The sequence below is a fragment of the Tenrec ecaudatus genome, chromosome 9 (genome assembly GCF_050624435.1).
Source record: "Tenrec ecaudatus isolate mTenEca1 chromosome 9, mTenEca1.hap1, whole genome shotgun sequence".
NCBI lineage: Eukaryota > Metazoa > Chordata > Mammalia > Afrosoricida > Tenrecidae > Tenrec > Tenrec ecaudatus.
In genome coordinates this window covers 141,919,982-141,944,289 of record NC_134538.1, presented here as the reverse complement: position 1 = coordinate 141,944,289, position 24,308 = coordinate 141,919,982, and the positions used below count along the sequence as shown (strand labels likewise).

Sequence of the window (24,308 nt, the reverse complement as noted above, 5' to 3'; positions counted from 1 at the left end):
CTGAGCCCTCTCAAGAAGCAGGAAGAGAGAATCCCGTGAGCCCCAGAAAAAAGCCAGGCTAATCCAGGGTCCCTATGTGGAAAAGTAGAAGCCGCAGAGACCGTGAAGAAGCAGCCAGAGGCGGAGAAGCAGCCAGAGGCAGAGGGACACGAAGCCAAGTGCCTTCAGGCAGCAGGCTGCCTTGCAGCATGGGGTCCCCTTGGGCATTTTTCAGCACTAAAGGAGCTTGGTAATACCTGCCTGGGCAGAGGAGAGGCCAAGGGACCCAGTGACTAGAGGCCATGGACAGAGAGAGACGCATGTCTGTCGGCCTGGTCAGACCAAAGAAGAGCGGCTGGAGACAAAAGGACTTTCTAATGCTTTCGGATCCCGACTTGTGAAAACGCGTGAACATCCCTCATAAACCCGCCTGATCAGGAGTATTGTCTGAGTGCTGTGTGGTCTCCACAATGGATGACTGAACCCAGGAGAGCAGTGGAATGTCTGGGGGGGGAGGGGGGAGGTTGGCATCAGAATAAAGGAAATTAGAGAGGACAGGCACCACTGACATCTCCAAAGCTGGGGTCTCCTTTCTCCCTTGTGTAGGTGGAGGAGCTCAGCCCATGGCCCCATGCCATGTCTTCAACTCTCTCATTTGGGTTCTGAATCTACTTTTATTTTTAATCATGTTTTAGCTCTGCTTTACCTCAGACTGTCTTAATTCTGTGAAATTGTCAGGACGATGTGGTCACCTCTTTAGGGGAATTAGTTGCTTTTCCAGACTAATTGCATCTCTCTCTTCCCTCGGGCTCAGGACTTCAGCTTCAAGCGAACAGACTATATCCATCATTTCGTTTCTCCAGTCACTGCAATGGCTTCCTTGCTTTACTGTACACACGTTACAGTAGTCTACTTCCTGTGACACGAGAGGAAGGCAGCCTGATAATGATTTGTTCAATTTTTATGTTACTTCTGTTCACTGGCTTTTCCGACTTGCCGAGTTTTAGGAATAAGACTTACAAGATAAAATAGTTTATGTACCGCCATGACAATGTAAATTATTTTGGTTTTTTATTATTGTTATTATCTCAAACAGCATAGCAGAGTTGGAATTTTCTACTTGGTGGCTCCAGTCTAAGATGAATTCTGGATTTCTCAAATTTCATATTTCCTTTCCCTTACGTGGTGTATTGCTCAATAGCATTTTATTCATGCTGTGCTGAGTCTCACGGCTTGTAATCTCTCAGAGTTATGAGTAAAATTGCTGTGATATTTTAATATCAGGTGTGTGTCAGTAAGGTTTTTAAATAAGCAAGAATGAATTGGTGTGTGGTAGAGACGAAATGCTATTAATTAAAAGATAAGCCAAGAAAACATGTTATTTTGTTATGATGATTTGAAAAGCCAGATGTCGACAGAGTTATTCCATTCTGGAGAGAGTGTATTGGGAAATTAACTGCGAAGCGTTCATATTTTAATGATACATATGTCTTTCTTTTTGACAGGAGGTGTTTGGTTTTTTTAATCATATAAAGTAATAGAACGGAAATAATTACCTCCACATTTTATAAATAAATAAAAAGGATATGATAAACTTTCCAGGAAGAGCTGTGGCAAAAACCTTTGGCCTGCAAAACCATTTTTCTGAGAAAGCAACTGCCCATCGCCGATACATATGCATGCCTATGCTAGGCAAAAATATTGTCATTTATCTTTGAATGACTCATAGGTTCCCAGAGCCAGGTTTATAAGGCTTGACCATGACCAGATTCTAACTGTGTCCTCTGTATTGTTCTCCAACTTGCTAAATTTTCGAGCAGATGAATCTCTCTTCTCAGCTGTGAAGCGTTATTATTATTGTTTTTCTCCTTAGCAGTGCCATCTGTCAGAAACAAAGCAAAGATGAAAATCGTATGGAGTCAAAAAAGACTCTGTCTTGCTTAACATGCCTTCTGTGAAGACACAGCAATTGGACAGGGGGGCGGGGCTGCATTGATGCTGTATTTTAAAAGAAAGTGTTTCTCTTTCGTTGCAGATGGGGAACCCAAGGGGATTTCACCACGACATACCCTCGTCCTGTGGTCAAAGTGAAACTCTTCACAGAAAGCACTGGGGTCCTGGCCCTTGAAGATAAAGAACTAGGAAGGGTGAGTTTCGAGCAGCCCCTGCCGTGCTTCAGGCAGCCCAATTTTAGCTCATTTGAATTCAAAGTTAAGTCGGATCAGTCTGAACACTCTGTTCATCAATTACACAAAACCTTGTGTTTGTAATCTTTCTTTGAACCCATTGTATTGATCTCCTTTAAGAAACGCGTGTGCTTCCAGGACAGAGTATCTTGGGAGAGACGTTGAGTAGGTGTGGTGGAGGCAAATTCCTCGATTGGGCTCTTTTGCCACAGGACTGGTGGAACAATGATAGAGGAAATGTGGTTACTTCGGGGTGCCATTCCCCTAGGTATGTCAGCGAGCTGTCTCAAGAGCAGTTCGAATTCCTGAGACCCTCGAGGAAGAAGAGCCACCAGCAGAACACATTCAGAACCCCTACCTGAAGTGGCAGAGGCCACAGGGGCCAGGCCACATGGAAACCAGAGGCCAAGGGAGAGACCACGAGACCGAACAGGGGACCCTGCCAAGACTGAGCCTGTGAGGCAGAGCTGCAGGCAGGCTTCCTGGCTCCTGGAAGCAGTGCCAAGGGACTTGAGTGGCTTGGGGCTGAGAACCAAAGAGAGACTTGGCTGCTGGCTGAGGAGAGGCATTGTTTGGTGTGTGCATGCAGGTTTCTCATAGAAACTTGTTAAAGGTTTCCATGTTTTCTTATTCTAACCATGTTTCTGTATTTTACAGCAACCGTTCTACGTGTCTTGCTGTCATGGAGTCCTGAGCTCTTTCTAATGCATGTCTCCATTGGTGAAGTAGCACATTAAGCATTTTTTTGTAATTAGGTTAGCAAGTACTATATTTCCCGGGCAATTGTGGATTTGCAAAAGGCCTCCATGGGTCTTTTCTCCCTTGACGAGATAAAGACATTTAAAAAGAATATCTCGTCAACGCTTTCTGAACCTCAGCAATGTTGACATTTTGAAGAGGAAACTTCTTTGGAGTTTGGAACTGGCCTGTGCATTTAATGAGGTTGACCGGCACCCTTGGCATCCAGCTATTAGATGACCCCCATTCCCTTGACTTGCAACCTGCCAGCAGCCCCTTTCACATGTGAGACAACAAAGCAGGTCTGTCTCCAGGCATTTGCAAAAAATCCCTAGGGATCTTGGAGGGAGCAAAAAGCAGCCCAGGCTGAGAACTGCTGCTCTGTAGTGATGCCCTCAGTGGGGAGCATGGATGGAGACAGCTTTCAGGTACTAATGACTTCTACATCTGTGATATTTTTCTTTTACCTTGTAACTCCAGATTTGTATATCCAATGACATACTTGACATTTACAAAAGTATATTCATAGATCCTGAATGTGTAGGTATTTTAAAACTGAAGTGTTGATTTCTAGTCCAAAAGACAGTTAGTTGTCAAACCAGTGGCCTACACACTCCCTTCTTTCTCCGTTCCTCTGTTTGCAAGTTTTGTCAGCTTTCCCTCAGTTTAGCCAGAATCTATCCACACCGTAACCTCTCTGCAGTTAGCACTGGAATTCACAATGGAATTAGCACTTTCTCACATCAACTACAGCTTGTGTCCTAGTCACTGTCTTGTTCCCATTGAGCAACCTTCAGCCACTGTGATCAGTGGAAAATCCAAATCAAATCAGATCACTCTATTCTAAAAGGTCCTGAGAATTAATCTACTTGGGGTGGGAGGTAAATCAGACCTCTTATGAAGGCATAGAACAGTCACTGGGGGTTCTGAATGTGCAGTCTTGGGACAGCGGCATGCGAAACACCTACAAATTTTTGGCCTCAGCCCTTTGGGCCCTAGTGGTGTAGCGGGTTCCAGGTCGGGCTGCTAACCATAAAGTCAGCAATTCAAACCCACGAGCTGCTGCACCGTAGAAAGATGAGGCTCTCTACGCTCATGAAGAGTTCCATCTCGGGAGCCCAGCCCACGGGGGCAGTTGGACTCTGCCCTGTGAGGTCTTCATGAGTCAGAATTGACTTGATGACAGTGGGCTTTCTCAAGATCTGCTACATCTGAATATCTGGGGGTTGTGCCCCCCCCCCCCGCCCTCTGTTGTAGCAGACCCTCCCGGGGATTTGAACACTCAGCGAAGTTGCAGGACTCTTGCTGTCCTGTCCGTGCACTGGCTTCCCTCCCTGTCTCCAAACTGATCTTGTGTTTAGCTTGTTGCTTCCTGCCATTGGTCCTTCACTCCTGGCTTTCTTTGTTGTCTTCATCCCTGCATTGACCTTGGGTGCTTAGACTGTAGCTAGGCACACATGTTAGAAGAGATCCATGATCATTTTCATGTATTTGTCGATTTTAATAATTAGAAACAGTGAGTCGTTTCTGTTTGCATTTGAAGGAGACAGCCATGTATCATCTGACATCTCTATAGGACAGGAGAGTTTCTTAGACTGTATTTCTTTACAAGAGGTAAAAGCCCAGTCTTGCTCCCACAGAGGGGCTGGTCACTTCCAACAGCCGACGCTGCAGTTATTTACCCAGCGCAGAATCACTGTGCGACTGGGCGCTTTTCTACAAGCCAAGGACACTAAGAAGCCCCCAGGCTGTCTGGCCCTGAGAGGCGTGGCCAGCGTATAACCTTGAAGTCTGACTCCTCTCCGCCCAGATGGTGAGACAATACATTCCTGTTCTTTAAAGGTGCCCACATGTGGTATTGTTGTTGGTGTGGCAGCACCAGGAAGCTCTGCCAGCTGCTAAAGTGAAGTCTGTTCGTTTTGTTTTGTTTTTCCAATCACAAAGTTGTATTGTAGCCAAAATAAAGCTCTCTTAATTAAGACAAGACGCACAGCACTTAAAAATAGGTTTATACCACAAGATTCCACTGTACACCTACTAACATGGCTAAAATCCAAAAAAGCTGACAATAAGAAGCACTGGCAAGAATAACAGAAATCCTCACTCCTTAGTGGTCCTGGAAAACCATCTAGCCACTTCAGAAGAGGCCTTTTCCAACAAATTGGCCACTTTGAGGAAATTAAACATAAATTCACCAAGTGCCCCAGCAATTCCATGCCTGGGGATGTACCCCAGTGCTGCGAGAGCTTCTGTCCGCACGGAAAGCTACATGTGAATGCTTCCGTCTCATTTCTGATAGATTCCGACTGCATTGTGCTGCACAAAACAGTATTTCTTTCATTCGTTCTCTATTGTTTGCTGATTTGTTTCATTTACGGAAAGTAAGAAAGAACTGCTGCAGCCTTATGGATTCCTTCTCTGTCGACTCCCAAGACTTTCTCGATTCTGAGCACTTAGGCGAACTGAAGGGGAAATGGGAGTTTCACCGAGTCACGGGAGACGGGTAAGGATGGCCTTGTTAATCACGTTCTATGGTGGTTATTAACTGCTTGTAGAAGGACCTTTCACTTTTAATTAATTACAGTGTGTGAGGCTTTAATTAAATATGGGGTTCCCGCCTTGGAGCAAGGAGCTCTGGTGGCTTCATAGGCTTACAAGCTTGGCTGCTATCTCAAGGTTTGTGGTTCAAACCTACTCATATTGCCCTTTTGAGAGAAAGAGGGGACTTTCTGTTCTGGTGAAGATTTACAGTCTCAATAACCCACAGGGACAGTTCTCAGCTCCGTAGGGGTTGCCGTGTGTCAGAATCGGCCCGATGGCAGGGAGTGTGCTCCTTCTAACAGCTCAGACTGAAGGAATGTGCTGGCTGGTGTCGTGACAAGGCGACCACTGAACACGCATTGAATGTTTTCTCTGTCCACGGTGCTAGTTGAAGAGGGGGCGCAGCTGTGCCCAGGACCTCTCAGAAACTTGTTGCAGGTGGAGAAGTATTTGATTCAACGCAACCCACTTTGGCCTCAGACATCACATCCTCGGAAGGAGTGTCGCAAGCAAATTCAGGGGAATAAGAGTTTTCCATCATGAATTTCCAAGCATGACTTCATCATCAAGCAGGTCTTGCGTGAGGCAGAGAGTCACAGAGATGCTGCTCGGCCATCTGTGGCTCCAGATGCTCGGGAAGGGGCCCAAGGCCTCCTGCAGGTGGTTGTCTGATCGTCCTCACCAATGTCAACCTGTAGCTGCTGCAGGTCACCCAGAAGATGATTTGTACTCACCTCAGTGAAGCACTGGACCCATGTGGATGTTTGTTGCACCAACCACCCACATTGCATATGTGTGAATAGACTTCCACTGTCGCCTAGAATTAGTCTAAAACATGGGCTCACAAACTTATTTGCTCTAGCATCTTCTTTTCAGGAAAAAAAATTACTCAGTTCACCCTTAGCAATTAAAAGCTTTTGAACTATAGCTCATAATCCAGGATAAAAGTAGGGGCAGGATCACCCACTTTGGGAAACACTAATTCCAGCTGTCAGAATTCATCAACAGAGCAGATCCTGATGACTTGATACAGAGCCAGCCTGCTTGGTAACATCGATAGTGACAAGAAGGACTGGACACAGTTGATGAGCTGGTGTGCTGGTCACCTCATAAGGATCCATCCCTTCATCCTCCCAGAGAGGGCTCACCATTGAAATTGAAGGGAGATCCAAGTCCCACACATCCATCTCCTTCAGTGTAGCCCACTTGGAACTGGTTCTCAGGGTTGTTCTGTTCCAGGGGGGATCTGGTACCTTAAGGGCCACAGTGGGACATCATGGTGGAGTCTGTGCAGGGGTACCCATGGGGGACCAATCTAGAGAGCCCCCGCCTTTGCCGCAGGAGCCCCACCACTTCCATTTGAGATAATGACTCATAACCCCCTCTTCTCATGAGTTCATATTGAATTCCAACCATCAGGCATCCAGAACTCCTGAATTAGCACCGAAAAGCAACAACTCAGGTTGAGAGTGCCCTCTGATGGTTCTCAGGAGAAGATACCAATCCCACTGTGTTGGGTAGACTCTGACTGATAGTGGCCCTGTGAGGCTGCTAGGTGGGACTGTCAGCACTGTGAGTCTCACTTAGGTGGCGTCTTCCTCCCACAGCGTGGCTTTTGGGTATGGATCCTAGCCTCTTGGTTGGAAACCCCATAATTAGCCATTCCACCACCAGAATGCTCAATCAGAAAATCTTCCACTCACACAGAATACAAACTATAAAAGTTTATAAAAAGGATAACAAAATGTCCTGCGCTCAACCAAAGTAGTAAAACAAACAACTTCACAAGAGAAGGACTAATCAAAAGGAAAAATAAAGAAGGGAGAGGGGAGACCAGACTACTGCTGAGAATTAATACTCTTCAAACTACAGTGCTAAATGTGTTGAAAGAAACTGAAAAGCAAACAGAGAACACACGAGTGGAAATCAGGACACAAATGGAGGGACAAAATGGAAGATGCTACAATGAATTTGAAAATATTAAAAAATAGAATTATTGGAACTAAAGGATAAAGCAACTGGGTTAGAAAAATCAAGAGAAACAATCAGAGAGTTGGACAGATAGAAGATGAAATAAGTGAACTAGATGACAAAATAACTGAACTTACCAAGTCTCAAGAAAAAAGGAAACACATGCAAAAAGAAATACGGGATTCAATTAAGAAACCCAACATTCAGCAGTATTGGAATCCCAGAGTGTTATGAGAGCAATAACAGCAAAGATGCTGGTGTTCACGAGATAAGGAGACAACTCACGTTAACAGTTGTTGTTTTGCTATTGTTAGGTCTTATCAAGTCATCTCCAATCCATAGCAATCCTATACACAGAAGAAGGAAATACTGCACAGTCCTGCACCATGCTCACAATTCCTGTATGTGTGAGTCTGGGTAGACTAAAGAAATAAATTCATAAGCATGCTTATGTATATACGATAGAGTTTTATATAAAGGGAAATTTACATTAAGAAAACATCCCAACTCAGTCCAGTCCAAGGCCATAAGTCTGATATTAGCCCATATGTCTGATACCAATCTATAAAGTCCTCTTCAGACTCATGAAACACATGCAATGACGCTAAATGCAGGATGATCACGTAGTAAGCATCTCAGTGCTGGCAAGGGTCTCTCTGTGGCTTCTCCGGCTTCAGAGATCTGGTTGCATCCATGTGGCTTGTCTGGCTCGGGGCACTAAGGTAGGTCCATGTGTCTTGTCAGCTACAATGTCTCCCAGGGAGTGGCAGAGAGTCTCCCACCTCCAAGGAGGAAATACCGGACTTCCCAGAATTCTCAGGAGAAGGCCATGCCCACACAGAGGCCTCATTGGCTACAATCTCATTGACAAGCTAGACTTCACTCCTATACTCTTCATCCTCAAATTGACACCAGAGTAGGTGACTACCACACTATGCTTGGGTCCTTTGTTATATTCTGTGTCAAGCTATCACCTTGGAGGCTGTCCTCTGTTTTCGCCGCCCCTCCACTATACCAAGCATCATGTTTTTTTCCAGGGACGTGTCTCTCTGGGTAACATGTTCAAAGTCTGTAAGAAGTCTTGACACCCTTGACTCTAAGGAGCACCCTGCCCTGCCTGCACTTCTTCCAACATAGATGTTTGCCCTTTTTTGCAGTCCTTGGTACTTTCAGTATTCTTCTCCAGCACCACAATTCAAATGGATCAGTTCTTCAGTTTTCCTTATTCAATGTCCAAATTTCACATGCATCTGAGGGCACGGAAAATACCATGGCTTGGGTCAGGTGCACCGTAGTTCTCAAAGTAACATCTCTAAAGAGGTCTTGTGCAGCAGATTTAACTAAGGCAACTCATCTTTTGATCTCTTGACTGCTACTTCCATGAACCTTGTTTGTGAGTCCAAGCAAGACAAAATACTTGAAACCTCAACCTTTTCTCCATTTATCATGATGTTACCGATTGGTCCAGTTGTGAGGATGTTGGTCTTCTTGACATTGAGTTGTAAGACATTCTTAAGGCTGCCATCCTTGGTCTTCATCAGCAAGTGTTTCAAGTTCTCATTTTTAGCAGGCAAGGTTGTGTCATCTGCATATCACGTTTTGAATAAGCTTCCTTCCAATCCTGATGCCACATTCTTCTTCAAATAAGGCAGCTTCTCTGATGATTTGCTATCAGAGTAAACCAGCCTCTAACAACCGGGGAGCCTGTACGCACAATTGTAAGGTTATAATATATAAAGATCACAGTAAAGTCATAGAAGGTAGAGTAAAATAAAGGAGTCAGACACATTTTACGGTAGCATGCTCACCTCCTGGGGTCTGGGCAGAGAGAGAGAGAGAGAGAGACTTTCTGTCTTGGGATAATTTATAGGTAGCCGTATGACATACATATTCAGTAGTTACATACATCACAAGGTGGGTGGTAACCACAGTAAAGTCCCTAAGTAAGGAAATCCAGTACCTGCATGAGGGGAAGGCATGAGGGCCGATGGATGCCTCACGTGGAGGAGATAACAAGAATGTCTGCTTTGACATCATCCGAACAAAATATCTTCCCACGGTGAATGAGCGGACGAGTGCAGAGTGGAGACCCAGAGCCCATTTGTCGGCCACTGGACATCCCCTTGCCGAGGGGTCTCAGGAAGGAGATGAGCCAGACAGGGTGCAATGTAGCAACGATGAAACATACAACTTTCCTGTAGTTCCTAAATGCTTCCCCCCCACCCCCCACTATCAAGACAAATTCTACCTGGCAAGTCTTGCTAGACCAGAGGATAGACACTGGTAGAGATAGGAACCAGAAACACAGGGAATACAGGGCGGATGATCCCTTTAGGACCAGTGGTGTGAGTGGCGATACTGGGAGGAGAGAGGGAGGGGGAGTTGAAAAGGGGGGCCCGATTATAAGGATCTATATGTAACCTCCTCCCTTGTGGACAGACAACAGAAAAGTGGGTAAAGGGAGAAGTCGGACAGGGCAAGATATGACAAAATAATAATTTATAAATTATCAAGGGTTCGTGAGGGAGGAGGTAGCGGGGAAGGAGGGGAAAAATGAGGAGCCAATGCTAGGGGCTTAAGTGGAGAGCAAATGTTTTGAGAATAATGAGGGCAATGAATGTATAAATGTGCTTTACACAATTGATGTACATATGGATTGTGATAAGAGTTGTATGAGCCCCTAATAAAACGATTTTTAATTAATTAATTAATGGGACCTAGGTTAAAAAAAAGAAAAGAATGTCTGCTTCTACAGGGAGATAGACTCACCTGTGTGCTCACTTTAAGGCAGCATAGCTGTTAAGGGAGAATCTGTGATCATGGTATTTAATGCAGGATAATTCACTTGGACTTTAACTTACCGAAGTGGTGGCTTTCCTACCATGGAATACTAGCTTTCCAGATTCCCTCTGTCATAAGTTAGGGAATATACCCCTTGTCATTTTTCCCTCAGGGTTAGTTTCCCACAATTTGCTAAGCTTGCAGATTGAATAAATATTTTGAGATGATCCAACCCTGATGCATACCTCTTCTGATTTTAAACCATGCAGTATTCCCTTGTTCTGTTCTCAAAGTTTCCTCTTCCCACCACTTATATGTCAGTTTGTCATCCTGTGGTGGCTTGTGTGTTGCTAGAAGCAATGTCATTGGTATTGCAAATGCCAGCTGGGTCACCCCAAGAACCCGTTTCAGGGGAGTTTTCAGACTAAGGACAGACAATGAAGAAGGCATTGGCTGCCCAACTTTCAGGGAAGTGGCTGCTGAAAACCTTGCACATAGCTTCAAAACAGTAGGGAACTCCTACACATCACTTTCAAGGACTAATAGGCAATCTAAAAAGAAGACCCACCAACTGTATTAAGAGCTGAATTAAAACCACAGGCCCATAGGTCCTGACAGACATATAAAAGGGGCTTTGAAAAGTTAATGGGAAAATTCCATTTTCTTTCCATTGCACCTTTCCAGGCTTTTGAAGCCTACGCGCGCACACACACACGCACGCACGCACACACACACATGGCACGCATGCACTCTACCCAGCACCAGAACAATACTCATTGTTCTCCAGAGCACGTGGTTCCTTTTCTAGAATTGACCGTTTGCCTGGAGAATTCTATCAATCCTTTAGAAAGTAGTAGAAAGAGAACTACAAACTTTTGTCTACAACACCAGCATAACCCTAATATGGAAACCACACAAAGATATCAAAAGAAAGTTATAAACCAATATCCTTTATGAACATACATGTACATTTTCCACAATATTCTAGACAAAGCCTGCATGCGGCCACATGTATAATACAGCATGGCCGAATGGGATTCATACCAGGATCTCACAGGTACATGGAATGCACCTGCTCCCCAGGGTTTCTGAGGCTGTAACGCTTTACGGAAACAGGATGCCTTTCACATAACTGCATGAGTGTAGTTCTTTCTCTCTGCCAATGTGCTTCACCAGCAGGGGACATCAGAACCTCCTGTGGGTGGGGTAGGGGTTAGGGGTGGGGGTGGAAGGTGGCTCCTTTTAAGAAGATTCCAGTTTGGCCTATGTTATTTTCTTTTCGTTAGTCTGGGTGGGCCCAGGAAGCAGTATTGTTCAAAAATCCCCACGTGATCTTATGTGTACCTCTAATGTTGAGAATACTAGATATATATATATATATATATATTGTCCCCAAAAACTTACATACAGCCTGGCTGAGGACTGGTGACTCACCAGAATAAGAGAGGAAACCGTTCTGACCACAGTGTATAGATGTGTAAGTGTGTGGTTCAAGTGAACATAGGCATTTGAAGGTCATGTTCATTGGTGAGTGCTTAGCGTACAGCGTCTTTGTGCGGATGGCAGATACAAATGCCTCATTGTGGACATAAAGGTGGCATGTGGAGCGTTTTCATCTGAATTGGTAGCCAGCCCTCTGCCAGATGTGAAGGGAATAGCTGGGGGTAGAATAGTGCTTGGTTTATTATTTTGATTTTTTTTAACAGTTATGGGTCTGTGCTGGTAGGTGAGTAGCTGACCACGCAAACCCTCAAAATTATCATCAAGTAATTGAGCCAATTTCATGCCTGAAATAAGAACCCAAAAAAAGCTTCAAAAATGAGTCTTATCTAAAGTTTCTGTATGATGACCTAAATCTTAGTCCTATTGACGATCTATTTGGAACATAGAGTTTGAGATTACTTGTTCCCTAGCAAAGTTCTAGGTTTACTTTGCTGAGCAAAGGTCCTTGATGCAAAACAAATTTCGGAGGCTTTCTTTGGAAATACATCTTCAGTTTTAGGACCCTTTTCATCAAGCCCTTCCTCCTGGCAGCTGTTCGAAAAGCAACCTGGAGTTTGTTCTTTAGGCCTGAGTCCATGGCCTCAGTGGCACGTCACGCAGATAGACATGGCGGGAGACTGACGCTTCTACCCCCTTCGGACCTGGGATGCAAACTGAGCAGAGCAGAGCACGACTCCTCTGCCTGTGCTTGGCGGCTAAGACCTTCTCTTTTTCCTAATTGGATTAGAGAATGTTTCTGAATAGCAGGAAAAGGCTCGTGGTTTGCTCCCCTCTCCAATCAGAATTTGCCGGGATAGGAGTATTGGTCTTGAAATGGAACCTTTCGTCTTAGAGTTGACCCCCATTGTTTCTTCCTCTTGCGTGTCCATGCTTCTACTCAGCGTTTCTTAATACAGAGATGCTCAAACCCAGTAATTCAAAGTGACAGGCATTATGCTTGGCATGTGTAAATGCTATGTGGCCACAGCAGGTGGTGGTTAACATCAGATACATACTAAATATTAAGATAAATTAGCCTGGCTGAGCTGATTGTTCCGTTAAAATGTGTTACAGTATTACCTTCTCAGCCACTTCGCACATCTGAATGGAGCAGGCAACGATCAGTGTGTAGGTTTGCCCTTTTCCTTGTCATCTTCTCTGCTGTTTTGAATCAAAGGAGATCCATCAGAGGAGTCATGATGAGGCACACAATTTTTGTTCGTTTCTGAAGCTTCTCCAGAGAGAAGGCATTTCCTGTTGTTCACACAGCTATCTTCCCTAGCAGGGACTTGCTGTTACCTATGGATGCTCTAATTCACGAGCATCCTTTGCTTTTGATTTTGACTCAGGCCAACCTTCCAGGACAGAGAACGGTCCCCCACGTTGCCTAGGCAGAAGGAGACTCCCTGTGATGGGCAGGTGGGTTCAAACCACAGACCTTTCTGTTAGCCCCTCAGTGCTTCAGCACTGCACCAACGGAATTCTTCCCAATTTGTTAGTCAGAGATCCTCGTTGCTGCCCCCGTTGCTTAACTGTAGTACATTCTTTGTACTTTTTTCTCATTTACATAGGTCTGGTTGGTTTGAGTTTTCTGAAAATTTCATATATATCTATATATCTATATCTATATATCTATATATATTGTTTGTTCCGTCAAAAGCAGCCTATGCAAGGGCTTCAAAAGGAGCCTTGGGAAATTCCATCATCTTTCAGTTCCATTCTTCCACAAGCTTCCCGAAGTCCCCTTGCATCCCGCTGATTATCTCTCCTATACAACCAGCTAGGATTCGTAGAATTTAAAGCTTGTTCCCAAGTGTCTGTTTTATAGGCAGTTATCCTAGACACTCACCTGATTTCTCTGTGCAAAATAGTATATCAGAAATGGGTGATATATTTTATTAAATAGCTCAGCCATCCTCAGTTGTTCACCAATAACCATAGAGTTAATTCATAAACATCACATTAAGATTTCCTTTCCTTCAGCTGGAAAATTTTATATTTTAGGATTGAAGGAAATTTATAAGCATTTTATATGTACGTTTGAACCAGAAGAAAGGCGTTAGAGAAGCTGTTGGTGAAACCATCATTCTAGGCCCTCTTTTTGTCAATTTAAAAGAAATTTTTAGTTCACATCCCAAGTCCTAATCCACTGCACCAGACCCACACAGAGAACAAACCGAAAGGGATGCGCAACAGACCAGTGATGGGAGCGAAGCCATGAAGTCGCTGAAGTATCTTGATTGTAGACTCCTGACTCAGGGGCCACCACGTGGCACTCCATCTGAACTGGTTGGGAATTACTCCCAAGGAGGCCACACTGAATGTCTAAAGGTGTCACTGAGGAAGGGGAAATGGGGGAGGGGACACTAGACTGCTCCATCCCCTATGGCCACAATAGCAACGGGATGTTTAGGATGCTCGCCTTTCAGACACAAATGCTGATAAAGGGGGATCTGACTTGCTAGGGCAGCAGGCCCTGGACATGCAGCTCTGCAAGAAAGGGGAACTGGACTGATGATTTATTACATGCCCTTCTCTCTATTTAACAGAGGGATGTTCAGCTGCTCTATGTCAGGATCCCTGTTAGTCTTGTGACTCTGCATGTTTTTTTGTCTTGTTCTCATGTTTATCTATACAAGACAGGTGGGATAGGCAATCTGATAGAGACAGTCACTGGTCCACCAGTTCCTGAGGGAAATGGGAGGGAGTCGGGGGTGAGGCGGCATGAGCAGGGAGCCAACAATGACAGGGTCAGGGGAATAGAAAATATTATAAAATTGATAGTGAGGAGGGTATAGCATTTCTGGTCATGTGTGGTCACTTGAGTTATATTTAGAGAAATGACTGAGAGGTAAATGATGGGTAAACATGATAATGGGGAAAAAACAAGGAAAGATGAAAATATATGTATATATAAATATATGTGGACTTATTTATATGTGTGTGTGTATATGTGAAAATATATATGTGTGTGTGTATATATATATGCAAATGCAACAAGGAAGCAGATGGACTTTGGACCTCTACTTAAATCTTGCCCCTGTACAGGAATGATTTCTTCTAATAATGTGACATTGTATGATACCTTCCTGACACTGTTGCTGAAGACAAAATGGGTGCACAACCAAATGTGGTGAAGAAAGCTTAAGGTGCCAGGCTATTAAAAGATATAGCATCTATAGTCTTAAAGGCTTGTTGTTAAACAAGTGGCCATCTAGCAGGGAAACAAAAAGCCTACCTGGAAGAAGCACACCAGCCTGTGACCATGAAGTGTCAGTGCGAAGAAGTATCAGAATTTCAAAACCAAGCAACCAAATCAATGTGAAGAGACATAGAAGTAGTGTAGAACTAAAACCCATCTGTAAGATAATTAGACAGTCCCTCTCACACGGAAGGAATGATAAACCCAGGGTGTGGTGTAGCACTTATAAAACATAACTCTCCTCTAGTTTTTTTTAATATTTCCTCCCCTTGGTATTATATTTTTTATTTGTTTTACCTCATTAATTGTATTAGATTTGCATATGTTCATTTGTATATTTAAGATTGTTTGGTCCACAAAAGCCAAGATAGATCACCCTTCAGAAACAGTAACAGGAGTAATGGTTCCCTGGGGGTACAGGAGTAAGGGGAGTGGGGAGGGGAGAATAGGGAGCTGATAGCATGAATGACTGCATAACCCTACTCAGTGGAATCAAACAACAGAATTGTATGTGAATGGGTATATTGGATTGTGTAAGAAATGGCAAAAAAGAAACTACTATTATAGGGAAAAATAATAAGGGTTTCTGGGGGGAAGGGTGGGCGATGGAGGGGATTAAGGGGAGCTGATATCAATGAGTTTAAGAAGAAAGAAAATGTTTTGAAACTGTGGTTAGTAGCAAACACTGCTTGATGTGATTGAACTATGGAATGTTATGATATCTCTAAGAGTACCCAATAAATGATTAACAATCAAAAGAAAATAAAATTTCAATATCCAATTTTATTGGTATATCCAGGACTAGATGACTGCTGATTTAGCTAGTAAATTAATACCATTTGTCATAAAATGGAGTGAACGTTCAATTGTATGTTGTAGATTCTAATTCAGCTCACCTTACACAGGGGGTTTGCTTTGTTTTTCTCATAAGCAGTATTGTTTTTCTGAAGCTAAAAATTGCAGAAAAGCCTGTCTTCCTCCTTTCACCATCTTCTATTACAAGCAGTTCACTCATAAAATTATAGTGAAATTTCACCCGGAAAAGACCAGACATAATTCATAGATGGTTAATAAATTCCTTCTAAATAATTTTTAGTAGCAGTGGATTGTGGCGGACTCATGAATCCCATTGTGAAGGGCTGCAGGAAAGCCTGTTCTTTCAGCTCTGAAAGGGGATTTGAGACCGTGGTTCAGGGGGTCCCTAGTGAGTTTACCTGAACTCTTTCTTCCCACTTCCTTCTCTCCCTCTCTGCCACCGAAAGGAGGGAGGGCAGGAGCCCAACTCACTGCCATGGGGTCCATTCTGACTCACAGCAGAAGTTTTAAACAGGCTTCCTCCACAGTGGCTGCAATCTGAGAACCCACTATGCGATTTGAGATAGAGGCAGATGCACAAAGTTTTCAGCTAAACACAGTTTTAACATGCCCTGGTGGTGTAGTGGTTACGAATTGGTCTGCGATCCACATGGTCCACAGTTCTAAACCACCAGGAGCTCCTTGGGAACAAGACTGGGCTTTCTCTTCCCATAAACAATTAGAGACTTTGTTACTCTCCAAGGGGCTTTGTGAATCAGCATTGATTGACTCTGGCAGTGAGTTTGGTTTTCTGTTTGATTTTATCCAAGGATCCCTAGCGGTATCTTGGGCAAAGTATTGTGCTGCTAACCTCAGAGTCAGCAGATCAAACTCACCAGCCACTCTGTAAGAGAAAGGCGAGACTCTCTGCTCGCATAGAGAGTTATAATCTCAACCGCTTCACAGAAGTTCTACTCTCTTTTATAAGATTGTGACGCATTGGAATAGACGCACGGATGGTGGGTTTGGTTTGGGGTTTGACCTTTGCTCTTAGGTACCTGTTTCACATTCCCTTCAAATCTAGCCAGTTGACTGGTGAGCCGAGGCTGTATCTCATCAACATTAGAAGAAATTCCCAACAAATTGTATCTGCTTTGTGCCAGTAATAGGCAGACTCTTAGCCCCGCCCCCAACATGACTATACTAGTCTGTATTAACCTGTGCGCAGTTTTCTCCGCACACGTCTTTCCTTTCTCGGGAGCTTTGCACAGACGGATCCCGTTTCTCCTCTCAGTCTGCCTGTGACCTTTCCATGCCTTTTCAAGATGGTCCTAATACCAGTAGTTTCCCTTCCTTATGCTCCGGTGTCATCTGAGCCCGCCGAATTGCCCTTTTTGCATGTGTTTTTACTCTTCTTTTGTGAGTCTGAGCTTTTTGAAGTCAGGAGTAACATCATAGTTTCAATGCATCGCCCAGTACCTGGAATATAGGAAATGCTTAATAGGCCACATCCTCCTCCAGGTACTAATCCCAAGTACCTGGACAAAACGCGTCCCAAGTTCCTAAGACAAGACCTGGCCATCCTTGCGTGTAAGGATCATTCTAGCTGTACGGCTGCCAAAACATATTTGTCTGCTAGATGTTAGCTTTGATTTTAAAGTAAGAAGTGTGTGTGTGTGTGTGTGTGTGTGTGTGTGTGTGTGTGTGTGTGAGAGAGAGAGAGAGAGACCTCTTTGTTTGCTAGTGATTTTGTCCATTTAACTCTAAAGGGTTTACACACAGAGTTGAGTTTGTAGGAATTAGCTCCATTTAAGATCACCTTAAGGTTCAGCTTGTGGCTGTCACTCAAAGTCTTTTGAAAGCGACGAAGAGAAGGCTGATTGATGGATGTGAGTGGCTGTCGATGGTTCATTTAGAGCAGCGGTTCTGCACCTTCCTGATGCAGTGAGCCTTTCAGACAGTTCTTCATGTGGTGGTGACTCCCCAACCATAACGTTATTTTCGTTGCTACTTTGTAACTGTCATTTTGCTACTGTGATGAATTATAAACATCTGATATGCAGAATGTACTGTCATTATTACAAGTTGAACACAATTAAAGCATAGTGATGAATCACAAAAAATATGTAATTATATATTGTGAAATATTTATTTCGAATTACAAATCAATGAAATATTGTCTTGACGCATGGTGTAGCATGGTATAGCATGGGTACCAGATCAGTCTTCACGCTGGGTAGTCATATGTGGGTATATCTGTATATGGGCAGACCCGCTTGGAGATGGATAGAGGAGCGGTATCTCGGTTCCTAAGACCATTGGAAATATGTTTTTTCTGGTGGCCTTAAGCGACCCCTGTGAAGGGTCGTTTGACTCTCAAAGCGGTCGCGACCCACAGGTTGAGAACTGCTGATTTAGCTGCTACACACCTGGGGTCTCCTGCAGAGGTACAGTGTGGTAGTTCATAGTCACCATGCCTCCAGCCGCCCAGCAACACAAATGTGTAAGAGGCACGTTCACCACCGTTCTCCCAACTGTACATTCACAATCACCATTGTGCTGTCTTTCCTTCTGCTTCTCAGCAATAGGATGTGTTTGGTTTATTCCCGTTGTACCTTCATTCAGCTCTGAGTACTTTAATGATCCTCTACAGGTTTTTCCTTCAAAGCAGTTTATATACAAAGGCTATCCCAGGCCTGTTAAGTCTAATACCTTTCCAATATATAGCTGGTCTATCTTTTCTGTTAACCTAGAAGTACTTGAAACTGCAGATAGCTCTTATGTAAGGAAAATATATTCAGGAAAGACCTACTGAGAAAAATAATTCCTTAACCTTAAGGCGGGTGAGAAACCAGATGGATTTTGCATATACGGAAATATATTTAGTCAATAAAGAAAATATAGTACAGAGAATTGCTTCCTGCTTGCCAGTAAGATGGTATGGGAAGAAACATCTAGCATTGTCAATTCAAAAGCCTGTAGTTTCTCCACTGAATTACCATAGCACTTTGTTCAAAATCAATTACTGCTTAATCTGTAGATCTACTTCTGGGCCTTCTACTCTGTCTTACTGATACATGTTTTTAGCTTGATGCTAAGGCTAATCTACCAATTTTAGGATAAATAAGACTTTAACTCGATTAGTGATATTCTCCTAATTCTTTTTTTTAACTTTTCTAAAGTTGTGTTTGCTCTTCTGGGCCTCCTTCATTGCCCTATGAATATAAGGTTCAGTTTATCAGGTTCCAGAAAAGCCCAGTGCAGTTTTGAGATTGTTTTAAATCTGTAGGTGAATTGGGGAAGAAGTTTGCTAGGGGCCTTAGCGTTGGTTCTGATTCATAGAAGGGAAGGCTACCAGCCCTGCCCCTTGCCCACAATCATTGCTGGACTTGCGCTCATTGTTGCAGATATTACGTCAATCCTTCTCCTTAAGGTTTTTCCTCCTTTTGTGCTGACCAACCACATCACTCTTTCCCAGGGACTAGAACTTCCTGATAACATGTCTCAGCACATGCAACTAAGTCTCGCCATCCTCCCTTGAAAGGAGAATTCTAGCTGTACTTAGTACAGCACAATTTCCATATATGCTCGAGTATAAGCCGACCCAAATATCAGCTGAGGCGCCTACCCTGTTTCCCTGAAAGTAAGACATCCCCTGAAAATAAGACCTACTTACATTTTTGCCTCTCACTGAAATACAAGGCATCCCCCTGAGAATAAGGCCCTGGAAGCTACCGTAACTCTAGATTCTGGACCGTAGCGGCAGGCGCTGCTCCCTGTTGGCCGCAGCGCAGCTGGAGTAGACAGGAAGTGCAAGGTCTCTTTTAATAAAACAAGAAATGTGTACCATATTCTTCATGGAAAAATAAGACATCTCCCGAAAATAAGACCTAGCGCTTCTTTGGGAGCAAAAATTAATGTAAGACACTGTCTTATTTTGGGGGAAACAGGTAATATTACTACAAAAACTTCATTAAAGATGTGCTGAAGAACTCGGCTTATCCGCGAGTGTATATAGTATTTGTCTGTAGTCTAATGGCATATTCAACATTCCTCACTAAAATTTTAATTAAAAGCCATCAGTTCTTTGGTCTCACTCTCTTTGTTGTCCATATGGTTTTGATCGGGAGCACTTTAGGCCTCAAAGTGATGTCCTGATTTCTAACACTTTAAAGAGGTCGCGTGGGGCCGATGTTCCCAGTGCAGCTTGCCGTTTGATCTCTTCACCGCTTCCTCGGTGACAGTCGATTGTGGATCCAAGTAAGAGGACATCCTCGGCAGCTGTTCTTGACAAAGTTTCCTCCATGTATCACGAGATTACTCATTGATCCAGTTGCAAGCGTTCTTGTTTCCCTTCATCAAGCCGCGTTGCTCAGATCCTTTGCTCCAGCACACATTAAATACGCATGGTGAGGTTCGGAGATGCCCTGTAAGCCAGCTAGGCCATCCCAAAGATGTACCCGTTGTTATGCATTCCAGGTTCTTCAGTTTAAAGCTGCAGCTAGCCCTGCTGAGCCATTGTCTGCTCCTCACTGCTTTCCATCCTCCCATTCTCCCTATCTGAGTTGTAGTTAAGTCATTTGGCCCTTCTCCCCATAACTCCTTATGAGCCGTATCGTAATTCTGAACCCTATGCCTGTGGCTATAACCTCATTTTGGAGGGAGATCTGTGTTATACGAATGGGCAGGATCCGGGTGGGACTAAGTCCTGACCTTAGGAGAGGCTGTGAACCAAGGCACATCCTGTTTCCTTTGAGGCATGTGGTCCGCAAAAAGACTAAAGCACACCTCCAGCCAAGCCATTCTTCTGTGGGTACGAGCCGCCTCAGACACAGAAAGCACAGGACCGTAGGAAGAAGCGCGCATTCCAGGTCTCTGTCTGAAGTGGTGGAGGCCAAGACAAGAGGCGCCCGAGACTGTGGGATGGAGACTAGGGGACGGAGCAAAGGAGCCAGGTTGAGACCAGAGGCAAAGCCAAGGAGCAGAACAGAGGAGAGGTACCAAGACTATGGGCCCATGAGGCAGAGCGACAGGCACGCTTCCTGGCCCACTTGACTGAGAAGCTGAAACTTGGCTGCTGGCAGAGGAGGTGTTGCTGCGGACCAATGACAATATTCTTACTCTTTACTGAACCTGCCTTGTGGTTGGTCACCTCTAAACGCCCCTGACAAGCCTCTTCCGTGATGCGTATTGCCTGTCAGTTCTGTGTAGCCATTGCAGTGCATTACCAAACCCGGGGAAGATGTAGAGTGTTATGGGAAGAGCAGTTGATTTCCGAATGAGCAAAGAAAGATGCAGATGGGGAAGCATGTCTGACCTTTGCCCCGTGACAATAGGGAAGCCTGAGGAGATTGGATATGGCCGCTGATTGTGTAATGTGTTATGAATTGAAAGAAATGGAATGGATGCAACATTCGGGACTCTTTTTTTTCCTCGGGATTCTTATACTACTTGATATTCAAAAGCATTAGCAGAAAATGGAATGAATTATGTTAATGTCCGTGAAATAATTAAGGGATACTGCACTGAGTGGAGGGGATGTAAAATGGAAAGTGTCTATTGTTATCATGAAGCAATTTGCCTTATGTATTCATTTAACTTCGATGTCAGATTATTTACATAACAGGGGGTCATGCCTACTTTTTAAACATGAAGTGAGAATTAATTTAAATTCCACAAAGCACTTTGAGACAGATGCTCAGTTGAAAGGTTCTCCATCAATGCCAGGCATTATTGTAAGTAGACCAGGAGCGGTGGAGCTAGCCTTACCCTGTATCCTAATAGGAACTGTATCGGTAAGGAAATGTAAAGGTTACTGCTATTCATAATTGATGGCTGAGGGGAATAGATCAAGAATAGTAATGATTGCCTTCCTGTCTAGAGAAATGTTAAGACACAGATGTGGCTGTGGCGGAGTATATTGCTTCATTCAAGGAGAAATAGGAAATCAGTACCTTACAAGCAATAAAAGTAATATCCAAAGATGAATAAAGACCATTGTCCTTAATTTACCCATGAAAAATGCAGCTCTGAGAGAAAGCAAGCAACCCTTGATCATTTGACTCTATGGAACTTACGATTTGTTAGAAGCATATACTTGGTGAACTATCGCCTAGTAACCAAAATAGACAGCTTCATTGCTAATCCGTTTGAAAGAATTTTGATTTAAGGAAAGTCCAAACTTTTTTATTATTTTAACTCAGTGAGCTAATATAGGGCGAAAGGAAAGTATTCTCAGAGGCTTTCATATGAGCTGAGGAGTGTGTCAAGACCCAGAAAAGTAAACCTTAACTAAAAAATAAGAAAAATTGATAAGGTAATCAAACATAACGAATGGTACACATCAGGTGTGTAAAATGACCTTTGAATCACATGGTTCACAAAAGAAATTGCAAAGATAACCTGTTTCTCTTTTATATGCTCCTGTAACAATTTACCATAAACTGTGATTTAAAAATAGCACAACACAAACTGATATCAGAAGTCCAAATAAATCTCACCGGATTAAAATCAATATGTCAGCAGGGTTGGTTAACTCTTAGGCTTCTCTGCTCTGTTTCTAGGTTGTCGATGTTGACCACAAGCCAGGATGTTGACCCCCAGTCCTTCAAAGGCATTGGTGGCTTATGACATCCTTGTTATATCATTTTCCTTTAGCAGTGACTCTTGTACCTCCTTTTGTGACATTTAAAGACCCTGGCAATTACACTGGGCCCACATCCAGAATGAGAGACCATCTTAAAAATCAATTTATTAACATCTCTAATCTCGTGTTAAACCTTTTGTACCTAGCCCTGTAAAGTAGCATGTTCCCTAGAATGGGGGCCTTCTGTGGGAGGCCATGTTTCTGCTTACCACAGTCTAGGAAAGAAGGATGAAAGCTTCATAGATTTTTGGAGACTTGAAGGTCAATTGAGTCCCAGTGGCATAAAGGTTACACATTGGGCTGTAATCCATATGGTTGGCCGTTCAAACCAGCAGCAGCTCCCATAAACACTTATAGTCTTGTAAACCCACAGGGGATCATTCTGAATCAGCATTGACTAGATGGCAGTGAGGATTTGGGCAGGTCAATGACATGCAAAGTCTAGCATTTATTACTGTACTTATTGTTGGTATCAACTTTTGTCAATACTTTGGCTGCCAAGCTTTTTTCTCCTTCCACCTCAATGTTGGGGTCATTTATAGATTTGCCTAAACCTAAATTTTAAATTTCTTTAAGCACCCAGCCAGCCACCTAATCTTTCATTCAACCAGTCCGCAAATACTTATTGAGTGTCTCCTCTAAAGATGTCAGGGGACCCATGGTTAAGAATGGCCTAATTAAAGATTTTGTTTTAAATTGCTCCACGTAGTTACAGTGAATAAGACCCAATAGCCCCTTTCCTTCAGAGCACTCTTAAGTTTATTCCTGGTGTTCTTCACATGGGAATCAATGATTAAGTAGAGATGTCATAAATATTTGAGAATGATTTACATACCTTTCCCTTCCCCTTGCTCTCTTGCCTGCCCCTCAGCATGCCAAAAAACAAAGCTTTTAATCTCTTTACAAGATAATGCCAGGAAAATGTGTATGATTGAGCTGATACTTTTTCTTGTTAGACTCAAGTTCATTTAAAGGAGACAGACAGAGAGGGAGAAAAACCCTCCTTATAAACAATGTTCTGCACAGAAGGAAGGAGAATGCAGATTCTCTATCAGACCAAGCACACATTTGGTAAGGGATGGGGAGTTTGATCAGCTCCTTACTGTAAATTCCGGGTCTCTTTCCAGCTGAGGAAATAAAGAGGCCTGAGTTTAGCCTCCCCACAATGAGGCTGACCAGAGACTGAATGCTAATCTTTCCACACACAGAAGAGCATTGTGTTAGGAAGACTAAGCAGGTGTTCTGTCTCAGCTAACTGGGAGGGATGCAGTGATAGTACATCAAAGGAGAAATGATTTAGGCTAAGCACCTCAGATTTACTGAAACCCTGACAACTAAGGAAGGGTGCAGGTCTCTTCGAAGGCAGTGTCAGATTGTATCTTTTCCGTGCATTCAAAATATGGTGGCTCATATTGGAGGGGAAATTCCTGCTAGTTATTAATGTGCTAAATAAATAGGTATTGGCATGAAGTAAATTTGGTCAGTCCTTTCCTAACACAATGCCTTTTCAAGGTCCTAAGCTCTCAAGGAGGTACTTCAATGGTTTAGAAAAAACCAGCATTATGAATCTTTGCCAAATTAAAAGCTCTTCCGGCTGAATGAGAAATGTAGAAATGTCAGCCAAACCCAAAAAAGTCAAGGTTTCTCTCAGAGACAGATGCTTATCAGGAGAGACGCTACCACAGACAGTTGTTTAAAATTCCCTTTGTCTCAAGGCCATCTGATTGTAGGCAAAAGGCCTTTTAATCACAAATTGAACACGATTCCAGATAATAGCATTTTCCGTCTATTCTTCCTCTGTCTTAAAGGTATATTTTTAAGGCCAGTTCATCTCTGGGACAGGAGAGCACCTGGTCACTAATTAAGTCAGATGACTCTTGTCTGGATGCATTCAGCTAGGTAGGAGATTGCTCTTTGCATTTCTGCATTTGAGGGTATGGAAAATTGACTGTGTGTGCTGCATAACCCTCTTGAGAGTGTTGCTTTT

General features: G+C 43.5%; 1 protein-coding gene across 15 annotated transcripts in view; it reads left to right on the top strand.

Moving 5' to 3' along the window:
* The window catches only part of CADPS2 (calcium dependent secretion activator 2), a 520,508-nt gene that overhangs the window by 258,151 nt on the left and 238,049 nt on the right, over positions 1-24,308 (top strand). For all 15 annotated transcript variants that reach the window (XM_075557705.1, XM_075557702.1, XM_075557700.1 and 12 more), the window contains exon 7: positions 2,015-2,126. In XM_075557705.1, coding sequence (XP_075413820.1) covers positions 2,015-2,126 — 112 coding nt within the window. The remainder of the gene's footprint in view (positions 1-2,014; positions 2,127-24,308) is intronic.